The sequence below is a fragment of the Perna viridis genome, chromosome 9, assembly GCF_037379345.1.
Source record: "Perna viridis isolate PV_CMFRI_1.1 ecotype Kerala chromosome 9, ASM3737934v1, whole genome shotgun sequence".
NCBI lineage: Eukaryota > Metazoa > Mollusca > Bivalvia > Mytilida > Mytilidae > Perna > Perna viridis.
In genome coordinates this window covers 21,956,680-21,983,653 of record NC_142453.1, presented here as the reverse complement: position 1 = coordinate 21,983,653, position 26,974 = coordinate 21,956,680, and the positions used below count along the sequence as shown (strand labels likewise).

Genomic DNA, 26,974 nt, shown 5'->3' with positions numbered 1-26,974 from the left:
AGGGGGGGGGGGCTTAGATCAAATTTGAAATAGAAAGGCAGGACGATGATGTATAGTAAAAAAAGTCCAGGAAATTTTATTCTGACCGACCCCCCCCCCCCAACACCCATAAATAAAAATCAAATGGTTGCTTCATTAAGTAGATTCAGCATATTCATAGTGCGTTGCTAATGGTCTGAGAGAAGTTTGGCATATTTCCTGGGTAGGGGTACATTTTATTTCTCAAATTTTGAAACCCTACATAAATTGTTTTACGACGGCAAATTCGGAAGGGTTGGCCTCAGGCTGTTAATGTACTCTTTTTCTCAAAATACAAAAAATTGACAAAACTTTCAGACACGGAAATCATGCAAGTCCAAAGATAGTAACATCCAACCATAAATAAACTTTACACATATCAAAAAGTGTATTTTAAGTAGGTCAGCAAGGTAGACTTCACCTGTACTCATTTTGGATTTATTTTCAACAAGGTGTACATGTAGGATGCTAATGTTCGGTTTTACACAGACTGTTAACTGAACGAACAAAACATTGATTAATGCTTTGTTTATGTGTTAAAAATAGATACAAGCGAACGCACGTGTCCATTCAATAGAAAGAGGAAGTGTAAGTTACAAGTACAGCTTCGTCAGACGTCACAGGTCCCTGCTACAGGTAATTAGGTGTATTGATTACTATTCACTTATAATATGGGGTAGGCATTGCTTATATCAGCGAGCACGTGAGCTTTACCATACATGTACCGTCTGTGCGAGACTCGTAAAAATGATAAAGGACATTACAAAGAGGGGGGATCGACCCGGATGAAAATTTTTGCTTTGCAAGTCCAATATTTTATTTATATTTAAGGAGCAAGCTAAATCAATATTTCTATTTGAAAATCTGGGGGAGTTTTTTTCAATAAATGAATAAGTTGAATTTTTTCTCCAAAATTCCATTCCCATACCCCTTTCCTCTCGCTCTCAAATTGGCCGGTAACTTTCTAGCACTTCGAAATACTTTACATTTTTTTAAGTAAAAAAAAAGAATAGAGAAAGACTCGAAAACTATCATAAAAGATGAATTTATTTTTACTGAAACGTAATCTCAACCTATGTATTTTTATTTGTTTGGTTTATGGAAGCGATGAAATTTCTCCGTAAGGACAGTCACTTTTTGTTACTTCCGGGACATGACTTTTTTTTTCGTTAGTATATTTGGGAACTTTAAGGGAAATTTAGATAGTACACGTAATAACCGAAGAGCTCACAACGCTTCGCGGTGCTCGCTATAAACAGATCAAATACAGTGAGTTAAATTAATGTTCAATTTAAAAATATCTGGCACCAAGGAGTCTGTTTAGCTTAATATCGGGTAGGCATTGCCTAAATCAGCGAGCACCGTGAGCTTTACTATACATTCATACATGTACCGTCTGTGCGAGACTCGAAAAAATAATGAAGGACATTACATAGAGGGGGGAGTGTCAACCTGCATGAAAATTTTTGATTGGCAAGTGCACTATTTTATTTATGCAGCAAGAAAAAAATTTCTATTTGAAAATTTGTCTTGTTAATTGATTTTTATTCAATAAATGAATAACTTTAACAATTTTCCCCCAAAATCCCAACCCCATATCCCCCTTTCCCCTCGCTCTCAAAATGGTCAATAACTTTAAAGCACTTGCAATACTTTACATGTTTATCCCTTATGTGCTTCTCTAGCAATATCCATTTCAGTTCAATCTGTACAGATACCGGAAATATTGCAGTTCTCCACGGAGGGTGGGAATATTTTACACATATCATGTGACGTAGACAAAATTCAGACGACAGTTGCAAATTCCAAACAAGAAAATGATTGCCTTTCCTATCTTAGAAAAGCTTTGCCTCAATTTTGTTAATACAATCGGAGTTATATTTTTTCCAAGGCGGGTTAGGTTTTTGACAACAGCAACAGTGGAACAGCGGAGATACACGTACGTACATCCACGTGTTTCCCGAAGTTTTCAAAACATGACATTCACTTCTTTAGATAAGTAAAAAAATAGAAAAAGACTTGAAAACTATCTGAAAAGATTAAGTTATTTCTACTGAAACGTAATCTTCACCTACATATTTTTTATTTGTTTGATTGAAGGAAATGATGAATTTTCTCCGTAAGGACAGTCATTTTTGTTATTTCCGGGACATTACTTTTTTTTCGTTAGTATATTGGGGAACCTTACGGGAAATTTAGAAAATACACGTAATAACCGTAGAGCTCACACCGCTTCGCGGCGCTCGATATACATTGCTTAAAACTGTTAAAAGAAGAGTTTAATATTTTAGCTAAATTGTAGAATGTTTTCATCATTTCAGTGCGGGACAGTTTTTTTTTGGCATTTTGGTTTTTGTTTTTGAAAATGAAGGTTACAAATTTGTGCATCTAATGTGTTTGAAAACACAGGCCCTTGGGACCAGGATTTTTTTAATCACAAAAAATATTAAATCATAGGGCAAGCCAAAGTGGACAAAAATCAATATTTTGTAATATTTGTGATGTAAGAAATCTAATTTGTAATATTAGAAAATGAATTTGTATTATTAAAAAACCATATTTTTTAATATTTGAAAATACTCATTTTTGTCCACTTGGGCTTGCCATAAAATCATTTTGTTTCCATATTTTAATATTATACCCAGTTTTTCGTTTATCTACTTCTCAAGTAGATAGGCGAAAAACTGGGCACAGTTTAAACACTATTAAATAGCAAGCGGACATGTCTGAGAACCCACACAATAACTCAATATGGAAAAAATGATTTAATATTTTTTGTGACTAAAAACAATCCTGATCCAAAGGACCTGTGTTCGAAAATGAATAAAAAATCCTGAATCCATTGTACTGTATTAGGTTACACATAAAATGAAATTATGAATTGACTCAAGCAATAAAGCAAAAAAATTTTTTTTACAATTTCGCAGTCCACCCTGTCATAGTGCTTGCGTTTACAAATTATGCAATGATTCATAAGTTTTGTTTTCACAGGCTTTCTTCTGTTCTACATAGTCTTTACAATAATTTCTCATGTAAAAAAAATTTGCTAACTTCTCCCAATGTACATTTTTTATATTCCATTCGAATTTCCAAACACGTATACGAATATTGAATCAAAGGAATGCCATTTGAAGTTAGCCAATTGGTGAACTGCCGATGGTTAGAAACGGAAATAGGAAATGGTCTTCCTGATGATGTTGTCGTATGTGATGTTTCTTGGTCGTCTACAGCAGACATGAAATTGGAGTATTCCAAGTAAGACCTTACTAGATACCCATTACAACTATGGGGTAAGCTGTCAGCCATTAATTTAATTTTGACCAACTCGGTATGGTGTACCATTGTCCGTCTGCCCGTCCGACTGCCCATCCATTCATGGATTTCAATATGTCGGCATTAACATTTTTGTTAAAATAGTCGCCTAAGCGTCTTTGTTGCTGCATAATGACGGTGCCATCTTTCAACATATTTATGAAATATTCTGATGAAATGTGGTATTTGAATCATATAAAAGAGATCTAATGGCGTCACCGGTAGGCATTCCTACCTGGTGTAATTTATATATTTTTAGACCCAACTAAACGATCCCGTATACCTCGAAGGGGTAAACATTAACAAAATCATTTACTTTTGTTACTTTGTATGTGTTATTTTGGTTATTTTATGTTCTTGGTTGTTTCATCGGCATTTCAGTTTTCAACAAACAAAGGTGTGTAAATAGCATAGATCTATAGCTGTCGGAATACATCAGACTAAAGTAAATTGTATTTATGGTGCAAAGGACGACAACGTATTACTGTAGTGCAATCTCGGATACTGTCTGTTCAGTGAATTCCAATTTGTTGTGTATCTGAAAAGTTACTTAACTCTTATATGTTTTTTTAATTAAAGGGGTCATATTCCGGGTGCTGTATTCGTGAATGTTTTTGACGAGACCGAATTCACCGACATGTATCCAAGACATATTCCTAAAATGGAGACATTCGAAGAAAGTGTCAGAGAAGCGGGTATAAACGATGGTGATACATTGATATTGTATAGCAACTCTGACATAGACGGGTTTCTTGTTTCCGGTAGAGCATTGTGGATATTCAAGGTGAGATAAAATGCCCGGTTATTTAAAATTAATTGAGCTACTGTAAAGCTATTAACATTGAATTTCTTTCTTTTAATTCATTAAGAACGTTTAACTTTGAATTCTTAAAAAGAATGTTTGCGGTAATATTTTTTTTCTTTTTGTTATTCATGATTATCAATCTCTGTGAAATTGGAATTAAAGGATGATGACGATGAAACAAAAGAAAATGATATTTTAAAATAAAATTTAAAGATAAATTATTCAAAACAAATGAATGACAAATAGGAGTGAAACAAATGGAAAACAAGTGTGATGGAAAACATCAGTGTCCTTTTTTAACTCCCAAAACTTTCTGTGTACAATATTTTCAGTTGTTTGGACATAAAAATGTTTGCGTCTTGAATGGCGGTTTTAAAAAATGGACGAACGAAGGTTTACCAACTACAGACCTAGTTCCGACAAGGAAGGTAGATATCTCATAAATAGTTTTGTCTTCCAACATGTGTAGCTTAGGTCCATTTATGGTCACTAATGGCCGCATTGTTTACTACGATATATTCCAGTTACTTCGTTTGACAGGAATGAGGGAGGATCATCGTATTAAAAGGTAGAAAAATAGGAAACTAAAACACCCAAGTTAAATTGGATATAATGTTTACTTTTAAACACATTTAATAGTTCAGCTGTTTCTGTGGTTGTTAGGTAATCGTCGCTCTAAGCCTGATGAGAGTTGCAGTTTTACTTATTTAAAAATCGCATGTTTTGTGTCATTATGCTACCGCTATATAATTTTATTACTTTTCTCATATTTTCTAAAAGCGTGGGAACTTTAAGGCCAGTTTAAATGCAGAAATAGTAACAAAATTTGAGGATGTTGAAGCCATAGTGAACTCCCAATCACTTCAGATTTGTGATAGCCGAGCAAAAACCAAGTTCTCGGGACAAAGTGAGTGTTTTTTTTAATCGATGTGGAGATCATTATGATATGGCCGACACAGAGTTAATTTTATCCCATAAATTTTGTTTTTGTTCCAATATTATGTTAAACTCATTATGGTGTCAGAACGAACAGGTTTTTTCCTGTATCAAAAGTGTGTGACGCAGAAAAAAGGTTCCAAAACAATTTTAAAATTTAGAAACAGACCAAAGTGAACTTTATTTTACTGAATAACAAACCAAAATGCAGGGGTTTGAAAACACGTGTTTTATCATCTATAATGGATGAAAATTTTAAGTCTGGATAATATATGAAGGAGTTTCATATATTGTGTATGTATTCGCCTGATTCTCCTTTTGTGTCGTGAGGTACTGAAAGAGTAATTAAGGGAACTAAGGTTATAGCGGTAATCAAAAGAATGTAATCCAGGGACATAGACCAGACATGGAAAACAGACATACACAACAAAGAACATAAAGTAACTAAAATCATAGGGGCATACAAAGTAACAAAAGGATTTAAGCAACTCGGACTCCACTAAAAACTGGGAGTATGGACCAGGTGCACCGGTAGGGTAAGCGTCCTCTGCTTTTCTAGAAACACCCGCCGAGTTGCTCATAAAAAGTCAAGTCCGGGGTAGACAAGCGAGGAAAGGAAAACTATGACCCGTTGAATAAATCAGTTTTCATGGTGCTGATGGATACACCATAACGATCCACGAGTTCATGATAACGACCATAAAACTTCTGTAGTGATGACTTCAGTCTTGTAGCAACATAACCATGTTCCAGAAGCCTATTTGTTAGAGTTCTAGTGCGATACAAAAAGTCTGTGTAGTTTCGGCAAGCTCTGGTATAACGTTTGAGTTGTGATATGAACACTCCATACGCAGGAGCCGAAGGGATGTTGCCTCTGATGAAAGGAAAGCTGACAATTCTGAATGAAAAGTCATTACGTTTGTCGTAAAGTTTGGTCAATAGTTTTCCTTTACCATCGCTTTCTAAGTGTAGGTCAAGATATGAGGCTGACTTCACAGTGTCTGTAGTATCCTTTATCTCAAGTTCTTTTGGGTGGATGCGATGTATCAAATCCCCGAAATTAGGATTGTTTAAAGATAATACGTCATCTATATAGCGGAAACTGAGATTAAAGGATCTAGCCAAACGATATTCTTTCTATATTTTGAAAGAGTAATCAAGAGAACCAAGATTCTAGTGGAAATCAAAAGTATGTAATCCAGGGACAAAAAGCAGACATTGAAAACAGACAAACACAACCATAGAACATCAAATAACCAAAATAGCACATACAAAGTAACAAAAGTAAATGATTTTGTTAATGTTTATCCCTTCGAGGTACACGGGATCTTTTACATGGGTCTAAAAATATATATATAGGAATGCCCACCGGTGGCGCCATTTGATCTCTTTTATATGATTCAAACACCATATTTCATCAGAACATTTCATAAACATGTTTACAGATGGCACCGTCATTATGAAGCAACAAAGACGCTTAGGAGTCTATTTTAACAAAATTTTAATCGAATACTTTTGAATCCAAAACATGAATTTATACAACTCCAAAACACTTGAACAATCGTAAACTGCAGTTCTAGTTTCCCTTAGTGACGCCTTATTTGATTAAACTCAACGTGTCAGAAGGTCAAAATAAAGACCTGTTTACTAAAAAAAACATCACTGAAACAATTTGACCTTACGAATGTAATTGTAAAGGTTCATGTACTAGTAATCTCCCTTTAGTAATCAAACTGTGTAAACTATATATTTTATAAGTCTGATGAAAATGCAATTGTTCTGTCCATGATATCACATTTGAAAGAAGCGTTTATTGTTATATTTAAATACATTTTACTTCTATGATCCAAAGCAATTTATTTCTCCTTTCCATATTTGTTCGTAATATATTACAGATTCATCTGGTCACATTGTAAATGCCATGAATATACCTTTATCATCTCTAATGTCAGAAGATGGAGGATTGAAAAATGAAACAGACATAAAAGAAGGTAAGTCCAGACTCCTTGAAAAAAATGATGCCAGTAGTATAGAAGGGTTTAGATTTACACAGATTTTTTTTTGTTGCACGAATTTTCAAGATTTTTAACATGCGAGCTTCAGCGAGCATGTTAAAAACCTTCATTTAAACTATCGAGAGTGTAGAAATATTTTAATCCACTCACAAGTATCTGTTTCTCCCATTTTAAAACATTTATTTTTTCCTTTCGTATGATTTCAACAATTGTTCATTTTGACAGATGACATATTTGATGCGAAACAGGTATGAAGTGGCTTTTAAACACCAACGCATAAAATTTTACATTATTTTTTCCCATTTGATAGGTCGAATAATTCACAAAACTTTATACCTTATTAATAATTCCAACTATACAACTGAAATCGATTAATGGCAGTCAAGTACGAGAACATGACCTTAAAATTTGACCAATGAAATAAATCTGCTGTACGATACTGTTTAATCTCTTAGGGAAATAAATTATTTTTAATCAACTGGTCGAGTTGTATGGAATTTTATCAAAAAATGTGAGAAAAAGCGATACAACGCATTAAAAATTAAACTAACAAAGAACTACTTGACTCTGTGAGTATTTTCCGTAATAATTCAGCACTGGTATGACATATTACATTTCTATTTCTATTGTTTTTCTGAAACTAAAATTAATGTTTGAAAAAAAATAGATATTTGACATAAGACGGACAATGCAACCGTTTGTTGGTGATAATTTATTGTCTGAACTTGTCGTCATGGTTATAATCTTGAGAAAAACGTCTTATCACTACCGCGGTATTATTTTTTTATCTAGAGATTATAACGCACCGTTATCATCGATTCTTCCAGTGGCGGATCCAGAGTGTTAGGTAAGGGCCCCCCACGATCACCAGTGAGGATATCATACTAAATAACTAATTTGCTGGATTACTATTGAACCATATTTCTTTCTGAGTGTTTTCATGATTTAACACACGCAATCTTTCAACAATTTTTAAAAATTGCAATTTTCGATTTTCTAAGGGGGCGCTGGGCCCTCGACCCCCTCCCCCGCCTCTTACTTCTATTACAGGCTTGTTTTTATATTGTAGATTTCCAAAAAGCAGGAATTGACCTATCGAAACCTATTTTAACTTACTGTAACAGTGGAATGTCTTCTTGTAGTCTTGCATTTATTGCTTCATTGTGTGGATGCCCGAATGCCAGAGTTTATTTGGTAAGAAAAAAATCAATGTTTAAGCCCAGCAAACACATCTGTCTGTCTTTAAATTATGTCTATTTATTTTCTTTATTGGTGTGCTCATCGTAAATAGTTCATTAGACAGACTGTAACCGAACTTTGAATTCACCTGGAAGATTTGGCATCACACTTTGCTTTATTGGGCATATAGGCAGTACTTATCCAAAACCATTTAGATTTTGATGAACTTTATACGAAGTTTCGTTGGTTATGCATAGTTTTTAAGTTGTTATTTTTAAATTTGTTCAAAACATTATTGCTCCGAATTTTTGTTTACTATTTAATTGTGTTATTTTGTCTTTCAGGGTGGTTTTAATGAGTGGAGCAAAAAAGCACCACAAAATCTGATAGAGAAAACGGAGTAATGTAGATATATTTAATAGTTCACTCAATATGTCATACTTACTTCGACTTCATACTAAATTATTTAATCTCGGTAACCCTCGCGGTCTTAATCTCGAAATTTTGTACTATTTTATATGAAGGCCCTATGCAGCTAGGAAATTTGCCGCTTCAAAGCGCTCAGTATACTTGATAAAGAAGTTCCCCATATCCCCGTACCTATGAACATTTTCAAGTTTTGACTTTGTCTGCCAAAGAGACTTTCTACCTCATCGAAGTCATCACCCAAACATGGCTGCATCGTCCATTTTTAAAAAGTAATTTGCTCGACTAAATGGCTTCAGCTATCTTCTAGTTTTATTCATAATCAAGAAAGACCAACTTTGATTACTTTGAATGAAAATCTCTGTTGCACTTGTATCTGATTTCAGTTTCATGTTATTTATTACTACTGGAATTAAAGTTTCCTATATTTAAAAAATCTTGTTTTGTTTTTATATTGTTACTCATTTAATATCTTACAATTTCATCTTTAACATTTGTAATTGATAGACGTAGGAATACAGAATGTACAAACGAGGGCGGCGTACCTTGGCAAGACAATGCCTTGAATACTAAGAAGACAAGAGACTACGATAAAAAAATCAAAGACTGAAGTCTTCAAAGTCGCTAATCGTCAAACATTCTCTGTCATTGATTTTTGCTTGTTTTCAAAATCAGAAATGGCACGAACGCAATATGCTCTAAAATCTTGGTTCCCTTGATATGAGTGGGTACTCTTTCGTAATCGTGACGACCCGAATCGTTTCAATTACCCGGAACCAGATTAAACAACTGGCAATGGCTATATATTGATATCGGTTCCTGATAACGTTTATGACCTATATATAGTCAATTGCAACGAAGCCCTGTGTTTGAATCGGAATTTGGGTAATATTCCATGAATTTAATGCTAACCATTCATTTCATCTTTTAATGTAAACTTCCCGTTCTTTTACAAGCAAAATAAAAGACACATAGACATGTGTATGATACTTTTTAAAAGAGGTATGTTGTAGCGATCTTTTGACCAGGGAATCAGATTAGGAACCAGATTAAACAGCTGGCAATGAATATTCATAAATATCGGGGCCGTACTAATGTATATGACTATATAATCTTGTAACGAGTTTCTGTGCTTGAATCGGAAACTGGGTAATGTTCAATGCATGCAAACTTCTCGTTCTCATACAAGCAAGAAACATAAGTAGAACACACGTGTACATTTTTATCTCGTATGAAGCTAGAACTAAGACGCTATGACGGTAAATACTGCAGAGATCTGCAGCATTTCATGCAGTGTAAAAATATAATTAACAATATTAACGATTTAAAAATCACGAAGCCCAAGAGAACTAAAGCTTTCGCACAGAAACAAAACAAAAAATGCCACAAAAAACACAAAATAAAGTTTGTAATACAAGACCTGATTAACAATGACCCATATTATCTGCAAGATGGTAGACTAGAGGCTCCACGGAGCCTGAACCGTTCACCTTGCTTGATATGCTATATTCATTTTTTTAAATAAACAAACAAGTGTGGACACAGACTGGAATTGCCCGAGGGGTAAGTATGGACGCAGACTGGTATTGCCCAAAGAGCAAATTTGAACGTACATACGTTTTGTCTTGAAAGAGTAACCAATGGAATCAAGATTCTAGCGAAAATCAAATGAATGTAATCCAGGGACAAAGACCAGACATGGAAAACACACAAACACAGCAATGAACAAAATAATACATACATGTACAAATTAACAAATGTAAATAAGAAACTCGGACTCCACTTAAAACTGGGAGCATGGCCCCGGTGCACCGGTAGGGTGAACGTATTTGCATCGTCCAGAAAACTTCTCCATTTACTGAAATCAATAATTGTATTATGCACATGTTTATAAATATATATTAACATGTGTAACTAAATATCTACTGATATGATTTAATGGGGAATAAATTCCACAATGACTTGCTGCAACCGTAAGATATGTCATATACATATTCTTCCTTGAAAATGTACTTGCATGGATGTGTTGAAGAGTAATCAAGGGAACCAAGGTTATATCTGTAATCAAAAGAATGTAATCCAGGGACAAAGACCAGACATGGAAAACAGACATGCACAACAACGAACATAGAGTAACTAAAATCATAGGGGCATACAATGTAACAAAAGGAAATGAGCAACTCGGACTCCACTAAAAATGGGAGCCTGGCCCAGGTGCATCGGTAAGGTAAGCTTCCTCTGCTTTTCTAGAAACATCCGCCGAGTTGCTCATAAAAAGTCAAGTCCGGGGTAGACGAAAGACGACACGTTGAACAAATCAGTAGAACAAATAATGATCCACGAGTTCATGATGACGACCATAAAACTTCTGTAGTGGTGACTTCAATCTTGTAGCAACATAACCCTGTTCCAGAAGCCTATTTGTTAGAGTTCTAGCGAGATACAAAAAAGTCTGCGTAGTAGCGACAAGCTCTGGCATAACGTATGAGTTTTGATATCCATACCCCGGTGCTGAAGGGATGTTGCCACAGATGAAAGGAAAGTTGACAATTTTGAATGAAAAGTCATCACGTTTGTCGTAAAGTTTGGTCATCGATTTCAAAGTGTAGGTCAAGATATGAGGCTGACTTCGCAGTGTCTTTAGTATCCTTTATCTCAAGTTCTTCGGAAGTAGATGCGATGTATCAAATCCCCGAAATAAGGATATTTTTAAAGATAATACGTCATCTATATAGCGGAAACTGAGAGTAAAGGATCTAGATAAACGATATTCTTTCTTTCGGATTAGATCAACTATAAAGTCAGCCTCATAAAAGTGAAGGAAAAGGTCGGCAAGTAGAGGAGTACAATTTGTTTCCATTGGAATGCCGACCGTTTGTTGAAAAACGCGTCAACCACTCTGGACAAATATGTTGTCGATTAAAAATTCCAGCATTTTGTAAACATCTTCTGTATATCTGGAAGATGATTTGGAATTATTTTTTACAAAGTATGAGGAATCTCTATAAAGAACTATATATTAGGTGTACTTGCCATATCATGTTAATTAGGATTGGACATTTCACTTCATGTGAGTTAGCTTGATAAAATTCTTGTCTCTCAGTTTTTTTTTAGATTCACAGAAACCAACAGTGTGTTATCTGTCGGTTACATGGATGGCCCGAATGTTAAAATGGTAAGGGCCATAAACTCAAAAAAATGAATAGGAGCAATCATTAATTAATAAGTAAAATAAGATCAAAATTTCATAACAATTGATCAACCATAACCATAGTCATAGCACGAAAATCAAGTGAATATGGACGACGACGACACGGACGCTGACGTCGCTGTCAGCATATTTTTTCGGTAACACTATTGAATTATATATATGCACATAGGCAAATTTGGGATTTGGACATGCTCCATTTTCAATTCCCTAAAACGCCTATCAATTACTCTTCCTCAGGACCACATTAGTAGTGTATGATTTGCTATAAGAATTTACATCTAAAATGTCTTTGTTTTTACATTAGTCCTAATTAAACAATTCTCTAGCAAAGGAAAATAATATTGAATAATGAAAAAATTGCCCACTTACAGTTATGTACCCAACCAAAAACATTCTTTTGAAACAAAAATATAATACCGGTATATAAAGGACTTCAAGGCTAAATCCATCGGTACCGACTCACAATTAAAACTTCAAAATTAATATTTCAACTAAAATTTGTATCAAACAATTTTATCTAATTCTAAATAGTCACATACATTTGGAGCCCGAAAAATTTTACGTTAGATAAAATGTATACTTGTTTTACAGCTGTATAAAATATATCAAGAGGCACTGCCAGTATCATTTTGTTTCAGAACCAAAATAACGTACATTCAGCACTTCACAACACTGTCATTAACTTTTCTTCTGAATCTTTATTTGTATATAATTATATAGACAATTGATGTAAGAGGTTGGAAATCCGTTCTGTCATATCTCAGCCAAGTCAGAAAAAGCTTACCAGACAATCTCTAGCACTACTGGGGTAATAAATAGACCATCCATTTAGGCCTAGAAAAATGCTTCCGGTCACTCTACTGACCCTCCGTCAGACCCCCCACTCATACGTTTTTATTTGAAATTTTGAAGGAAAAAAATAACGTAAACATTCTGCCGACTGTCTTTCACAAAAAAAGAAGAAAATTGAAAACACACATGCCATAAGTGTGCTCTTGGTCGTGGATAATCTCTTTTTGGAATTCGGCACTTGAGATATATTTTTTGTTTTTACCACCTCCGTCAAAACAAAAAAGGGATTAGGCTGTGGACTAAGTCTATTACATGGCTAGCAGATTCCAGAGCGCAGCATGATACAACCGCAGTTGTCAAAACCTGAACAGTTGGGGCAAGTGTTACGGTTCATTTTAGACACAAGTGGTTTGGACACAATAAAGCACAAAACTTGAAGTTTAATTAAAAGACAAAAAAGTCGATTTATTTTGGTCTGACCCCTTCGATCCCTTATTACTCAAAACGGTAAGAAACATCTGAATAAGAAAAGTTCGAAATCGGACTAAAAATTTAAAAAAATGTTGATTTTAACCGGGTTTTGCCCAATTTTGTACCCATTTAACCCTAACAGTTAAAGATAAGCCTACCCTGTAAGAATTTTCAAAACAAATTTTAAAAGGAAAAGATTGACTTCTTCTGAATCATAACAAGAAGCTCCCCGGAACCTGAATCGCTCACTTTGTTAAAATTTGCCTTTCAAGGACAATGAATTTAACAAGATTGTGTCCAACACATTTTGTCTTGACTCAAGACGACTTTTATAGGACTTATAAGGAACATTTCAGCAATTGAAAGTATCGATCTATCTATCTATCTATCTATCTATCTATCTATCTATCTATCTATCTATCTATCTATCTATCTTTTTCAAGATATTGACTGAAAACAGTAAAAAAGTCATTTTCCACCTTTCAAGGACAATAACTCTTACAAGGAGTCGTCTGACAACTTTCGTCCCCGAAGACTTTTGTAGGCCTTATAATAAGGATCATTTCAACAACTGAAATAATTTGGCTTAACCTAACGGTTTTGGAGATATAATATGCAAAACACTACTGTTTGATCTCTATGTTCTATTTATAGTAACGTAAGCCACGGGATTCCACGGATAAAAATATTCACGTCAATTCTATGCAGGATACCCCAAGTAACATTCATACCAAATTTGGTTCCCATTGGTATGGTAGTGTCGGAGATTTTTAATGGAGTAATCAAGGGAACCAAGGTTATAGCGGTAATCAAAAGAATGTAATCCAGGGACAAAGACCAGACATGAAAAACAGACATACACAACAAAGAACATTAAGTAACTAAAATCATACATACAAAGTAACAAAAGTAAATGAGCAACTCGGACTCCACTAAAAACTGGGAGCATGGACCAGGTGCACCGGCAGGGTAAGCGTACACCCACCGAGTTGCTCATAAAAAGTCAAGTCCGGGGTAGACAAACGAGGAAAGGAAAACTATGACCCGTTGAATAAATCAGTTTTCATGGTGCTGATGGATACACCATAACGATCCACGAGTTCATGATGACGACCATAAAACTTCTGTAGTGATGACTTCAATCTTGTAGCAACATAACCCTGTTCCAGAAGCCTATTTGTTAGAGTTCTTGCGCGATACATTAAAAACAGCAAAAAGGGCAACATCCATCATGGGTTAACAGATAAAAACGAAAATATTACCACAGGTAGATCTCACCATGCTGAACACTTTTATCTATGTCAGAGTTTGACTTGACCTAACGGTTTTGGAGACATATGTGAAAAACTACTGTCTGATCCCTATGTTCTATTTTTAGTAACCACGGCCTCGTGTTCGACGGATAGCCTTCGATCAAGTGAGCTAAAAATCGGATGTACGATAAGCTTTTTCTATCAATTCTAATGGTAATACTTATTTCTCCTTTTTAGCCCTCATTTCCAAATGGGGTGGGGGAAAAACTTCAAAAGCTATAGGGCCTTCCGGCTTGTCCCTAGAAACAATTTGTTAATATTTCAAACATAATTTTACTCTGGTTTTTTTAAATAAACTAAAGGTAATAGACGCCAACGACGACAGAGTAATACCATTGTACGATCTAAAACAATCTTTTGGCTGTTGTTTAATCCTTGTGATCTATTTTTCCGAAGCAGTCGGTATTGAGTTCGCTTTGACATCACGTGACATCCATAATGCTTAACAATGGCAACCTAACCGATGTAGCTTACAACCTCGGATTTCATTGGACAACTTTGGTAGCAACCGTGAAATTTAAGGCTCCATTGGGGGCATTGGTGTCCGGAATATTTTCAATCACTTTTATATATTGAATAATTTTTAATTTAAATATTGAATAATTGGAAATAGCTTACTTGTTGAACCAATAAAATAATTGAAATACGATACATAGTACAGCAATCACACAGTTCACCAAATAAAATCTAAATCAGATTTGTTATTAACAAAGCGAGAATATCCATCGGCTTCTTTTTAAAAGATAGTACTTGTTTAGTAACGGCGGTCGAGATTTTCACGGATCAAATATCCAAACATTTGTGCAAGATACCCTCAAAGAACAATCATACCAACTTTCATGGAAATTTGTCCAGTAGATTCACAGAAGAATATTTTTTAATGTAATTAAATTACATCCCCCCCAAAAGAAAAAAAAAGAAAAAAAAAAGTCTAATAAAGGTAATTATATTTATCTCTATCATGACTTACCAGAATTTCAGCAGATAGATATCATAATGGTGAACACTTGTAACTTTTTATCTTTTTTGTACAGAATACCCTGAGGTGGAATCACAAAGTTTCAGCGAATTCTGTTCAGTTGTTCAAGAGGAAAAGTTGTTTTCAATATTTTTGAAAAAATGTTAACGAAGACGACGGATACCAAGTGATGGCAATAGCCGACAGTGATCATAGCCTATGGCTAGATGAGTTAAATAGAGGCTTCTCGACACAGGAATTTCCATCAAATTGCTAATGCGTAGGTGCCGCGGAAGTGGAAGACAGCTATGACAGTTTTTGACATTCATTAATACTTCCGCGATATCCTGACGTCAGAAAAGAACATATTAGTCAAAGATATGCAATTGTTTTTCTTCGGGAGCGATGTCTCATGTTTATCGTATTTGTATATGTGAATCGGATAGACTAACAGATACAAACGTGAAGTATTTCATTGAACAATCAACATAGTTATGCTTATATTTTGATTATGGAACTTGCCTATGAGGAACGGAGCTACTTGTATTCAAACAGGCAAATTATATTTAAAGGGAAAGACCACCTTTGCATTAAGTAAGGCTCTTATGATAAATCATACCCACGTAAACAAAAATAAATAACCTTTAATGCAAAATGCATAATCTGTAAACAAAGAATATTCCGTATTTATTTCTACGATCCTTTTTATTTAATCACCAAAACATGATGACTTGTCAAGCTTACGATTGCTCGAATGATAAAAGAAATTTTCGGAAACGAATCCACTTCCATTAAACAGAAAATATGCAGGTTTTAATGCTCAGCGAGTGCATGATGGCAACATTTAGAGGTCGATGACGAAGAATAACTATTGGCCAAACTATACGACAATCGTGATGACTTTTTATTCAGTAAGGCAATTATCCTTTCATCTGTGGCAACATCCCTTCAGCACCTGCGTATGGAGTTTTAATATCACAACTCATAAATACGTTATGCCAAACTTGTCGTTATTATGCAGACTTTGTATCGCGCTAGACTTCTTAGGGTAGGCCTCTGGAGCAGGGTCATGTTGTCACAAGATTGAAGTCATCACTACATGGTTTTATGGTCGTCATGAACTCATGGATCATTACCCCAGACAGCATGCCTCCATTGGGCCAACGTTGGCCCAATGTAGCAATGATTGGTTATGGAAAATATTTCCTCTTGATTTATTTTTTTCTTCAAAATGGTTTCTACTGCCCATGGTTGAACATGACGTTTTGAAATTTTAAATATTTTCATTCTATAAAAAAAGTCTACGTTGGCCCTACTACATTCAGAACAACCATTGCATTTTACGTTTCTCTTTAATAACTTATTTTAGAAGTTATTTGTACCTAAGAGTATCGTTAAATTGATTTTTTTAAATCAAAACTATGATTACACAATTTACATTTTTCTATATTTATCCTACCCAGAGCCAACGGTTAGCCAACATTGAACCAACAGACATGTGCATGAAAGCAAATATTGTGTTCATCATGAACTCGTGGATTGTTACGGTGTATCAATCTGCGCCATGAACTTAACTTTTGTATGAGCAACTCGGCAAGTGTTTCTAGAAAAGCAGAGGACGCCCCGTGTTTATTTCTGTTTACTATAACATTTTAAACAAAATTCCAAAAATAAAAATTACGTCGGCTTTCCAGCCATGAATCACATTTTGCATGATTCATATCTGGAGTGCTACTTAATGTTTCCCCACACCTGCAAAGGGTGGAAATCCAACTTGACGTTTTCATTCTATGTTGTGAAATTTTGAAGCACAGCGCGTTAAAGACCACAAGGTGATTTAGTAGAGATTGTATGGAAATGGATGATCATCACGTGTGGATGTGCATGAAGGATACAATAAATAATTGTCCTGTGCCAGCAAAAGGAGAAATCAACAATAAGGGTTTAACATTTCAGTTCACTTGAAGCGGAATTATTCTCTATGTCAGTTTTTCTACACATCGGCACTTGCTCGTGCCCTGTCCATTCTTATTAAACAAGAAAATTATTTCACTATAACGCACGACAAAAAAAAACAAAAAAAAAACGACAAAGATATTCCTGATGCAATGACAATAGCTTGAACTTAAGTTTACATAACCTAAATGTTAAAACCTTCATACGACACAGAAAGTTCGCGAGAGTACGACACACCTAAAAGTAGTTTCAAAAGGCCGATTCTGCTGCACTTGCCATTTTCAAGGGAAATCCTGCATAGGATCCCCAACCCCGACGGCCAAATGCAAACGGACGGCATTCCTATTGAGCATAGGGTAAATACAAGAATTATGTCTTTCGTACACAATGGATTCATTCCCACAGATGGGGATGACTTCATCAGCGAAGACGCCTTCCAGGAGAAGCTGCAGGATCAGAATCAGGAAGCACTCAAATGGAAGGACTTACCCACCGGTGTGATCTATAAGATCTTGGAGGTGGTAGAAGTGGATGGAAAATTCGGCAAAAGTAGAATCCTCACACTGAAGGATCGAGACGGAGAGATCATCAGGATATGGGCCTGCCCCACGCTCAACAAAGAGAAGGGTCCTTTGCAAGGAGCTTTCGTCCGGAGCACTGGATTCAAGGTGAGCAAGAAATCTCAGCAGCAGTACCTCTCCTATGATCTGGTGAGGAAGTAATAAAAAAATAATCGAGGGCTATGTGTAAGGGGTTCGAAATTTCCCAATCCAAATTACTGGATTGGAATTTTTTTTTTTTTGGTCACTTGGAACTTTGATCTGGAGGATTCTGGAATAAGCGTGGGGAGCGAGGCGTTGCCGACCGAGGCGCGCGTTGGAAGAATCCTCCCTATGGCGCATGCGCAGTAAGGTCTTCACTAAAAGTGGTGACCGTGGAAGGTTTTCGCAGCTGCTGCTTGTCGTCGTAGTAGAAGCCTATACATTTCACAACCCCTGCAAATTCGGATTTATCGATATCATCATCCTCCAGGCCTTTGCTCACTGCATCTTCGATCTTGGATTGGTAGGATCTGACGATGCGCACGGTATCTTCATGCTTTTTACGCTTTTGGCGGATGCGCTTGGCTAGCACCGTCAACCCCACCATCGTGATGGAATTCACGAAGGCTAGTGAGCTCAACGGAATGCATGCCACGGCGCCTATCCTCGTTGCGGCGGTGCTGAGTGTACCAGTGGTGTAAACTACAATGAGTACTGCACAGGTACCCAGAGCAAAAGACACCGCTTTTTCCACTCGTTTATAGTTCCTCGACAGTCGAGCATACTTATGCTTTTCGGATTCAAGCTCTTTCTCGATCGACTCGATTCTAGCTTATCGGTAGGATTGCTTCCCCAACTCTACGTCGTCCATTTATCTATATCTAGAGAAGCATGCCCAAGGTGGGGATGCTTTTGAAGGGGCTATTGGAACCAAGGATCAGTCCACTTCCATCGTAGATCTGACGTCCGCTCTTCAAGTATAGCCCAAGACGGTATGTATTGGGCAAAGTACCTGGACTCAAATACAGACCACGACCACGAGGTTTCACGCAGCATACTTTCCCACCCTTCTTGAGATATAATCCGGATCCCACAGCCTTCTGGGTGGCTGCACTACACAAACCGCTCAATGCACCCACGCCCAAAGCAGGTAGCACGGTTTTGGCCAGCATGGGTAGCGCAGCAGAGGCAAGACCTGCTAGCATGGGGAGGAATCCATCTTCTTTCTGCACATTATGCCTCACGTGCTTCGGACTCATCTCCAAGACCATACCACCCTTCCCACTCTGCAAGAGCTTGGTGATGCGCTGGATCTGGCGGTGAGTGAGGAGCATCTTATGCTCACCGGATAGGTTTGCATGCAGCAATCGGACGCTCACGGGGCAACCCTTCTTTGCCGCACTCTGGATCTTCTCCGCCTGACCTTTCGTCAAGTTGAGACTGTACTCTTGATAATCCATTTATTTATACCTCGCGCAGATGGAAGAGGATAGTGAGATTTTCTCCTCGCAGATCGATGGGGCGGCCGTCTTGATCGGTCAGATACGTCTGCATGCGGTCGATGGTCCTCAGGACATGGGTAAGTAGACGAGGTTCTTGGGGGTTTGGGTGATCTTCATACCCGGATCGACAGCGGGAAAGAAGCTATAGATGGTGGACTGCTGCGTGCCGTTGACGTAGCTTCCGTGGATGATATCGCTATTCACCAGGATGCTATTGATGCTGATGATATTGACGATATTCTCACCCTCCGCGTAGCCGTTGGTGCTTCGGTCGTAGGTATACGTCCGGCGCTCGAAATCAAGCACCGTACTGATGCTATTGGGCACGTCGAAAAATCTCGATAATTTCTGGCGAGGTTGAGGGTTGCTCTCAGCGTCGCACGATTGGCATCGAGAAGGACCTTAGCCTTATGCAGCCGCAGTTGCCGCTGGATCTCATCGTTGATATCGTCGATGCCGTAAGAGCCGGTGCTCAGCTCGACGGAAAACCAGTTAGCTCCGTCATCGGGAGAGTAGCGGAAGGAATTATTACCTGCATGAATATTGGGGATGGAGTAGTAGGTCTCCTGATTCACTAGGGCCATCTCGTAAGATTTCTCCTCGCGCAATTGGAGGGGTGGATTGAAGCGGGTCAAGATCTGGCTATCGTTCCCAGAGACGATGAAGGAGAACCCATGCTTGGGTTCGGTATTGGTGGCGATTTTCCGCAAAAGTGAAGCGCCCATTTATCTATCCCTCCTCAGAAGACGACGCTCATCTTCTGACGGTCGGATTCGAATTAGAGGATTCGATCGGAGGTGACCAGGGCGAAGGCTTGGGTATTGGCAGGGACGTTACGCTCGAAATCGGCTGTGATCTGGATATCCACCCTCGACTCTTTCAACCGCTCGGACTAATGGCTCACGTCGATGACGAATAGGGGATAGAGATCGATGAAGTCGGAGGGATTGATACCACCATTGCTCAGCAGACTTTCCATGCTGTAGAACTTCTTGCGGAATTCGGCGGCCTCCTTATAGATACTGGCGACCCTGCACTGGGTGAAGCCGGCATTGAAATCTACATCGGGATATCGCTCCGCATTGAGGGTCGCGTGGATATTTCGCAATCGACAGTGGTCGAAGACAGCAGCAGTATTCAGCTGGTTATTATCCCTATCGGTCTGGAAGGCGACGATGATCCATCGCGGTTTCTCACGTCCGCTTTTAGCGGCCAGACACCAGTGGAATTGCGAGGTTTGGGGCACGGCGATGGAGTCGCACTGCCTCATGCGAAATCCGCAATCGATCTTGGTCTTGCTCTGGATGGTCTTATAGAGCCGCAGCTTCTTTTCGTCGGAGGGGATGACGTGGGGATGAACCAGGAGACCTTGCTCAGGATTACCTTGGCCACGTCGTTGACGGCGGCAGCTCGGAGGATGGCATTTGCATCCGAATCGCGCACCAGGGAGAGTTTGTGCTTGAATCCGTAGACGATCTTATCGTAGTCCTCGACAAAGCCAAAGACGTGCTTGAGCGGGATGGAGAAGGAGAAGGATCCCTTATTGGCTGGCTTGGTGATGATATATCTGTGGCGTGCTGCGAATCCGACGTTTTCTGCCTCGGCATTGGTGGTGGAATCTTTAAACCATAGCTGGTTGAGGCCTTGCGATTTGAAGAAGTCGTCGGGGTACTTCAGCATACCCAGCATGGTGGTGGCAACGCCGAGATCGTTGAGGTGCTCGATCTGCTGCCCGGAAAGTCGGTAGCTGATGCTACGAAATAGATACATGGCGACATTATGGACAAGCGATACCAGATCACCGTCAGCATACGCGGTGCCATCGTTGTTTTGAAGTCGGCCTTCGATCTAGAGATAGCTTTCGGCGGGGTGGAGGAAGAGATCTTGAGTCTCGATATTGATGCGTATCTCTGCACCGGCATTATTCAGCTGCGCCCCGGCTTGAGGTTCGTATTCGTGAACCTGATATTCCTGGAGACTTTCGTCGAAAGTCAATTGTTCGGTGATAGTGATCATATCGGCCATCATATATTTATCTATAGCGCTGGACGAAGTCATGGATGGTGGCGATGCCGCCACCCGAGATGAGATTATTGAGACGGACCTGCTGCTGTGAGGTCCTCTTGACCTTGGAGGATGGTGCTTGGGGAGCATTTTTCTTGCGAGTCACTCAATGGACGACGTGGTCAACGGCCTTGACCGCACCTTTCTCCACGCTTTTCAGGGCTGCATTGGAAGCGGCGCTCACGGCCTTGCTACCCAGCGTCTTCGCGGCGGAAGAAGTAAGCACGCGTCCGGCCAGACTGGTGATGGTATCGAATAGTCCTCGTCCGCCGACGGCATACTTCAGACGATAACCGTGATTCACTACTAAAGGCATCGTAAATTTATCTAGAGGAGCCCCCGATGCAGCTTCTCGTACTCCTCCCTGTTGATATGACCGGACTTCCTCATGGCGTCGAGGATGGCCACGATTTCGTTGCGCACCCCATTATTTCCAGCCTGGTAGGCGGCGGCGCAAAGATCGAAACGATCCAGCAGCTGGTCGAAGCATTTGGGGAGGAAGACGGTCGGCACCCCGCTGCCATACTTATCTTGCTTATAAAGGTAGGATACGATCTCCTTCCATTTGCGGCTTCTGTTGGCCTTTGGGGTCCTCGATAGGACGGAATTTCTTGATACATGGCACCCGACGCTCGAAGGATATCACCATAGGTATTCAGTTCTTCCACATCGAAATCTTTGGGATGCTTCAAGACTATAAGCTCCCACAGGCCGGGGGTACCCTTATAGCGCTCGGCATCGATGTAGATATCGTCTCCATCGAAGGTGACTGGCAGACTCCCGATCATGATGGAGCCGTCTTCTACTCGCAATCCGAAAGTATGGTCGGCCTGTGGAGTTATACTGAGCTAAAGATAGTGCGTCGCTCGCGGACCGAGGCTGGTATTCAATGCTTGCTCGATAGCTAGTGGGTCGTCGTCGTCCTAAGCGGTAGAGGTAGGAGGGGGAAGGGCAGGCATCGGGCGGGCAGAGCAAGTGGGATATCTTCGATCTTTTTGGTGATCTGGGAGGCAGTCTCCTTTTGAGTCTCGACCACGAGCTTGAATATCTTTGAGAGGTCGCGGCTGAGTCCGATCTTATCTAGGCGACGCTGCATATCGCTAGCCTGGATGCTACGCTTGGTCTCCTGCAAGTCCCTAGCAAGCGCCTCACGCTGCTTGGGATCGGTGATCTTGATAAACGTCATTTATTTATAGCTTCACCATCGTCTCAGCCCATCGCCTCCCATCGCCCCATAGCGTTCAGCCGAACGCCCCATAGCGTCGGAATGAAGGAACCCCCCTTGAGCGGCTTGAATTGGTTGAGGTGAATTTCTAGCTTCTCGACGCGGCTGAAAGTTCACCCACTCCCTTCCCGCATGTATCTTGCCATACTTTCCTTGACCTTCGCGATCATGAAAGCGATCTCCAATTCGAGGTCAGATGACTGGGTGAGGGTAGCAAGAGATGATCGAAAGTAGGGGGTGACGTACGTATTTTTTTCCAGTCGCGAGATTGGTCCTCACCAGCTCTGCTAGAAGTACGGTGAGGACCAAAGTTCACCTTCAATCCCTTCTTTTGGGCAAGCGCATCGGAGATGGTGGTGGTGATGGTGCTCCGACTTACCTTCAGAAAAGTGCTCACGTCGTGCGGCTTCGCGGGTTCTATGACGACCGTGCCAAATACGCCATCCAGTGCTTGACTCCTATCGGTGACCTTGATCTCATCCTCGACTGGGTTGCTTTTGATGTCCTCTTCCACCAGCTGGAGCAGATCCTCTCTCTTGAGCTGGGAGTACTTGGTGAGGCCACGATTCTTTTCCAGTGCTTTGAGCTGCTTCTTGCTGAAGACTTCCTGGCGGGCAAATCTACGGGTGGTTTTCTCCTCGATGAGCTTCACCAAGGCCTCTTTGTTCTTCCTACTGACCCCCCTGAGACCCTCGTCCTTAGCTATTTGACGGACGGTCTTCATCTTTCACCACCATCTTACCCTCGACTGGGATAACTTCCTCCTCCTCCTGCTGACGTGGTTGCCTGCTATGTCTCCAGCAGAGACCATCCTTCCCGGGCTTGTTCTTGCAGAACTGCCCCTTCTTCCTCTTGAGTTCGACCCTGCAGGTGGTCTTCTGCTCCCCTGGTTGATGCTCAAATCGTAGCTTCATTACCTCTGCACCACAATTTTGACACTGTGTTGTGTGTTCAGGTTGGGGGCATTGCAGCACTGCTGCTGCCTATTGGGGGTTGGGGCTGGGGTGCTATCTTCCAGATCTTGCTCATTCTCCAGGAAGAAATCCTGATAGCGATCCATCTTATCACTATTGGATTCCATCCTTTTATTTATTTCAATCTGTGACATCCTTCCCTTTAAGGTGTCCTTGTCCACATCCCTACTATCCTCTGGGGCGATCTGACTTATGCTCTGTACGAAAGACATAATTCTTGTATTTACCCTATGCCCAATAGGAATGCCGTCCGTTTACATTTGACCGTCGGGGTTAGGGGTCCTATGCAGGATTTCCCCTTGAAAATGGCAAGTGCGGCAGAATCGGCCTTTTGAAACTACTCCATAATCTATTGTAATGGTGAGATTTTCAAAATAAGACCTGAGCGGATGGAGTTGGATAAAGTCAAATTGTCGTTATGGAAATTTAACCTTTCACGCAAGGAGTGATTTTACGATCGGCACAAACATTAAAGGAAATTGAGAATACGAATTTCGATATTCAAGGATAGGTGAGGTTGAGGTAGATAATTGTAAAAATGCATCAATCTATCAAGCGAAAACAATGTTGAAGCAGCTTTTGAACAAATGTACAGCACTAAACATCGTAGCATGAGGAGTACAGGTCGACGAATGAGGACACTTTAAAAGCATCGATGTAGACTGCAAATGTTCAGTTGAAAAAAAAAATAATAAACAATTTACGTCATATTTATATCATCTTCTATCAATACCTAAGAGACTCTGAAGTTGTTTAACAGATTTGATATCAAAAGTCCTCACCAAATATTCAAGAACAGAAACACGCCTGTATCCAGAAAGTATTCCAAATGGCGTTTTTATACATCATCAAGCTCTTTGTGCATTGAAGATGGCATTGCAACAAAGAAAACCTGATTAAGTGAATTCTCCTAACCACTAATCCGTTTGTGTATGCTAAGTTCATTGTTTAACAATAATTCAAGCATAACCTCTACACTGGAAGGAACCGAACATGTCGCATTTAAGCGACAGAAAATCAAAATAATGTACCTCGGTGGGATGATATAAACTCTCGTATGACTTTTCTTCATAAAAAATAAAGCATTATGGAATCATCTCGTCCGTCCATCACTTGTTCCTAAATTTTAAGTTAATCCAAATGAGCTCGGTTATTTCTTATCGAATTGATTTCAAATTTGGTTTGTAGCTACTAAGTTGTGAGGCCTATATATTTGAGTGCTACAAAGTACAAGCTACCTATTTGACTTTTTGAAGGGGAATTTCAAGGAAACCAGGATTTGAATGGTAATCAAAAGAATATAATACAAGGATTTAAAGAACATAAAATTACCAAAATATAACACAACAACGAAACAGAGGTAAATGAGCACTAGGACGCCATTGAACTAAAAATAGAAGTACGGACCAGGTGCACCAGTACGGTTAGCGTCATCTTCATTTCTAAAACATCCCCCACCCCAGTTGCTCATAAAATGTCACGTCCGGGATAGACGAAAGAGGAAGAGAACACCGACACGGTGATTAAACCAGTTCTCATTGTGCAGATGGACATACCATAACGATCGACGATTTCATATTGACAACCATGAACTTAAGTAGTAATGTCTTCAAACTTGCAGATACTAAACCTTGTTTCAGAAGCCAAACTATATGATAAGGCACATGTATTTGGTTGCTACGAAGTACAAGCTACCTATTTTACTTTATAAAGGGGAATTTAAATGAAACCTGGATTTGAATGGTAATCAAATTAATATAATCCACGTACAACAAAAATACACAACAGAGAACATGAAATTATCAAAATATGTTGACATACACGAACTTAAGTAGTAACGACTTAAATATTGCAGCTACTAAACCCTGTTTCAAAAGCCGAACTACTCAGTATATGATGTATATGTATATGCTTTTTACAAAGTACAAGCTACTTATTTTGCTTTCATGGAAACCGGGAGTTGAATGATAATCAAAAGAAAACAATCCAATGACAACAAAAATACACAACAAAGAACATGAAATTATCAAAATATAACACAAGGGAAACAGAAGTAAATGAGAACTAGGACGCCATGCAACTAAGAATTGAAGTACGGACCAGATGCACCGGCACAGTTAGCGTCCTCTGCTTTTCTAGAACACAAACCCAGCTGCTCATAAAATGTCATGTACGGGATAAACGAAAGAGGAAGAGAAAACTATGACACGTTGAACAAACCGGTTCTCATCGTGCAGATGGATACACAGTAACGATCCACGATTTCATGTTGACAACCATGAAACTTTAGTTGTAATTAATTCAATCTTGCAGCTATTAACCCTTGTTTCAGAAGCCTACCTTTTTGGTTCGCACAAATTCGTCAAGATCCGGGATAACGCTAAGTTGAGATATGAAAACTCCGTAATCAGGTGATAAAGGTTTGTTACCACAGACGAAAGGAAAGTTGATGTGGAATGAGGAGTCATCGCGTTTATCGTATAGTTTGGTTATCGATCTCTTATAGATAGCCAAGCTACGATGTCTACTTCATAGGGTCTTTAGTTTCCTTTATCTCAAGTTCTTTAGGGATACATGCAACATAGAAAATCCTCGAATCTAGAATGGTTTACTGACAAAACGTCATCTATGTAGCGGTAACTCAGATCAAAGGATCTGACAAAACGATGTTCCTTCCTTTGGATAAAATCAGCTTCAAATTTGGCCCATAACTATAAAAGTAATAGGCCAGCAAGTAACGGAGTACAACTGGTACCCACAAGAATGCCGACTGTATGTTAAAAAAAGACACACGTCCGCTACACTGAACAAATATATGTTGTTGAAAAAAATCCAAGCAGCATTTTTACATTTTCTTCCGGATATTAAGAAGATAATCTTTTACAAAATGTGGAGTATTATTTTTACGTATTTGTATCCAGGTGTTTCATCTGTTTTTTATGCAATGTGCTAAATATAATTTCCATTGCAAAAATCTTGAATTAACCCCGCTTTCAATTACGATATAAAGAAAATAAACAAAGTCCTCCGTAAACAGTAAGTTATTATCGATTTTTCCCCCAAAATGTATCCCACCATATGGCATACCTACAAGGTGTGAAAATGTCAAGCCGCTGCGGTGTTTAGTTGCTGAGAAAATTGTAATAGAAAAAAATTGTAATGGATGGAAAAACGGACCTGGCTAAAATAATATACCTCCCCTTTCTCCTGTGGAGCGCAATAAAAGGAAGGTGAACATATGAATACAAAGTACAAAGAAATATTTGCAAAATGAA

The 26,974-nt window shown here is 38.9% G+C and overlaps 1 protein-coding gene across 5 annotated transcripts; it reads left to right on the top strand.

The window, feature by feature from the left end:
- Positions 1-418: 418 nt before the first annotated feature.
- LOC148607330 (thiosulfate sulfurtransferase-like) lies at positions 419-16,091 on the top strand. 5 transcript variants are annotated; one of them, XM_088544878.1, is made up of 10 exons: positions 419-654; positions 3,138-3,273; positions 3,910-4,114; positions 4,468-4,563; positions 4,916-5,042; positions 6,967-7,062; positions 8,156-8,280; positions 8,610-11,866; positions 14,544-14,631; positions 15,513-16,091. In XM_088544878.1, exons 2-8 carry the CDS (start codon positions 3,140-3,142, stop codon positions 8,667-8,669), a joined length of 843 nt encoding a protein of 280 aa, XP_088401004.1. In that variant the 5' UTR covers positions 419-654; positions 3,138-3,139; the 3' UTR covers positions 8,670-11,866; positions 14,544-14,631; positions 15,513-16,091. The 5 variants fall into 5 exon arrangements, with proteins under 5 accessions (XP_088401004.1, XP_088401001.1, XP_088401005.1 ...); XM_088544875.1 differs by having other exon boundaries at positions 3,126-3,273; XM_088544877.1 differs by lacking the exon at positions 419-654 and adding an exon at positions 12,623-12,710 and having other exon boundaries at positions 674-3,273.
- Positions 16,092-26,974: the final 10,883 nt, after the last annotated feature.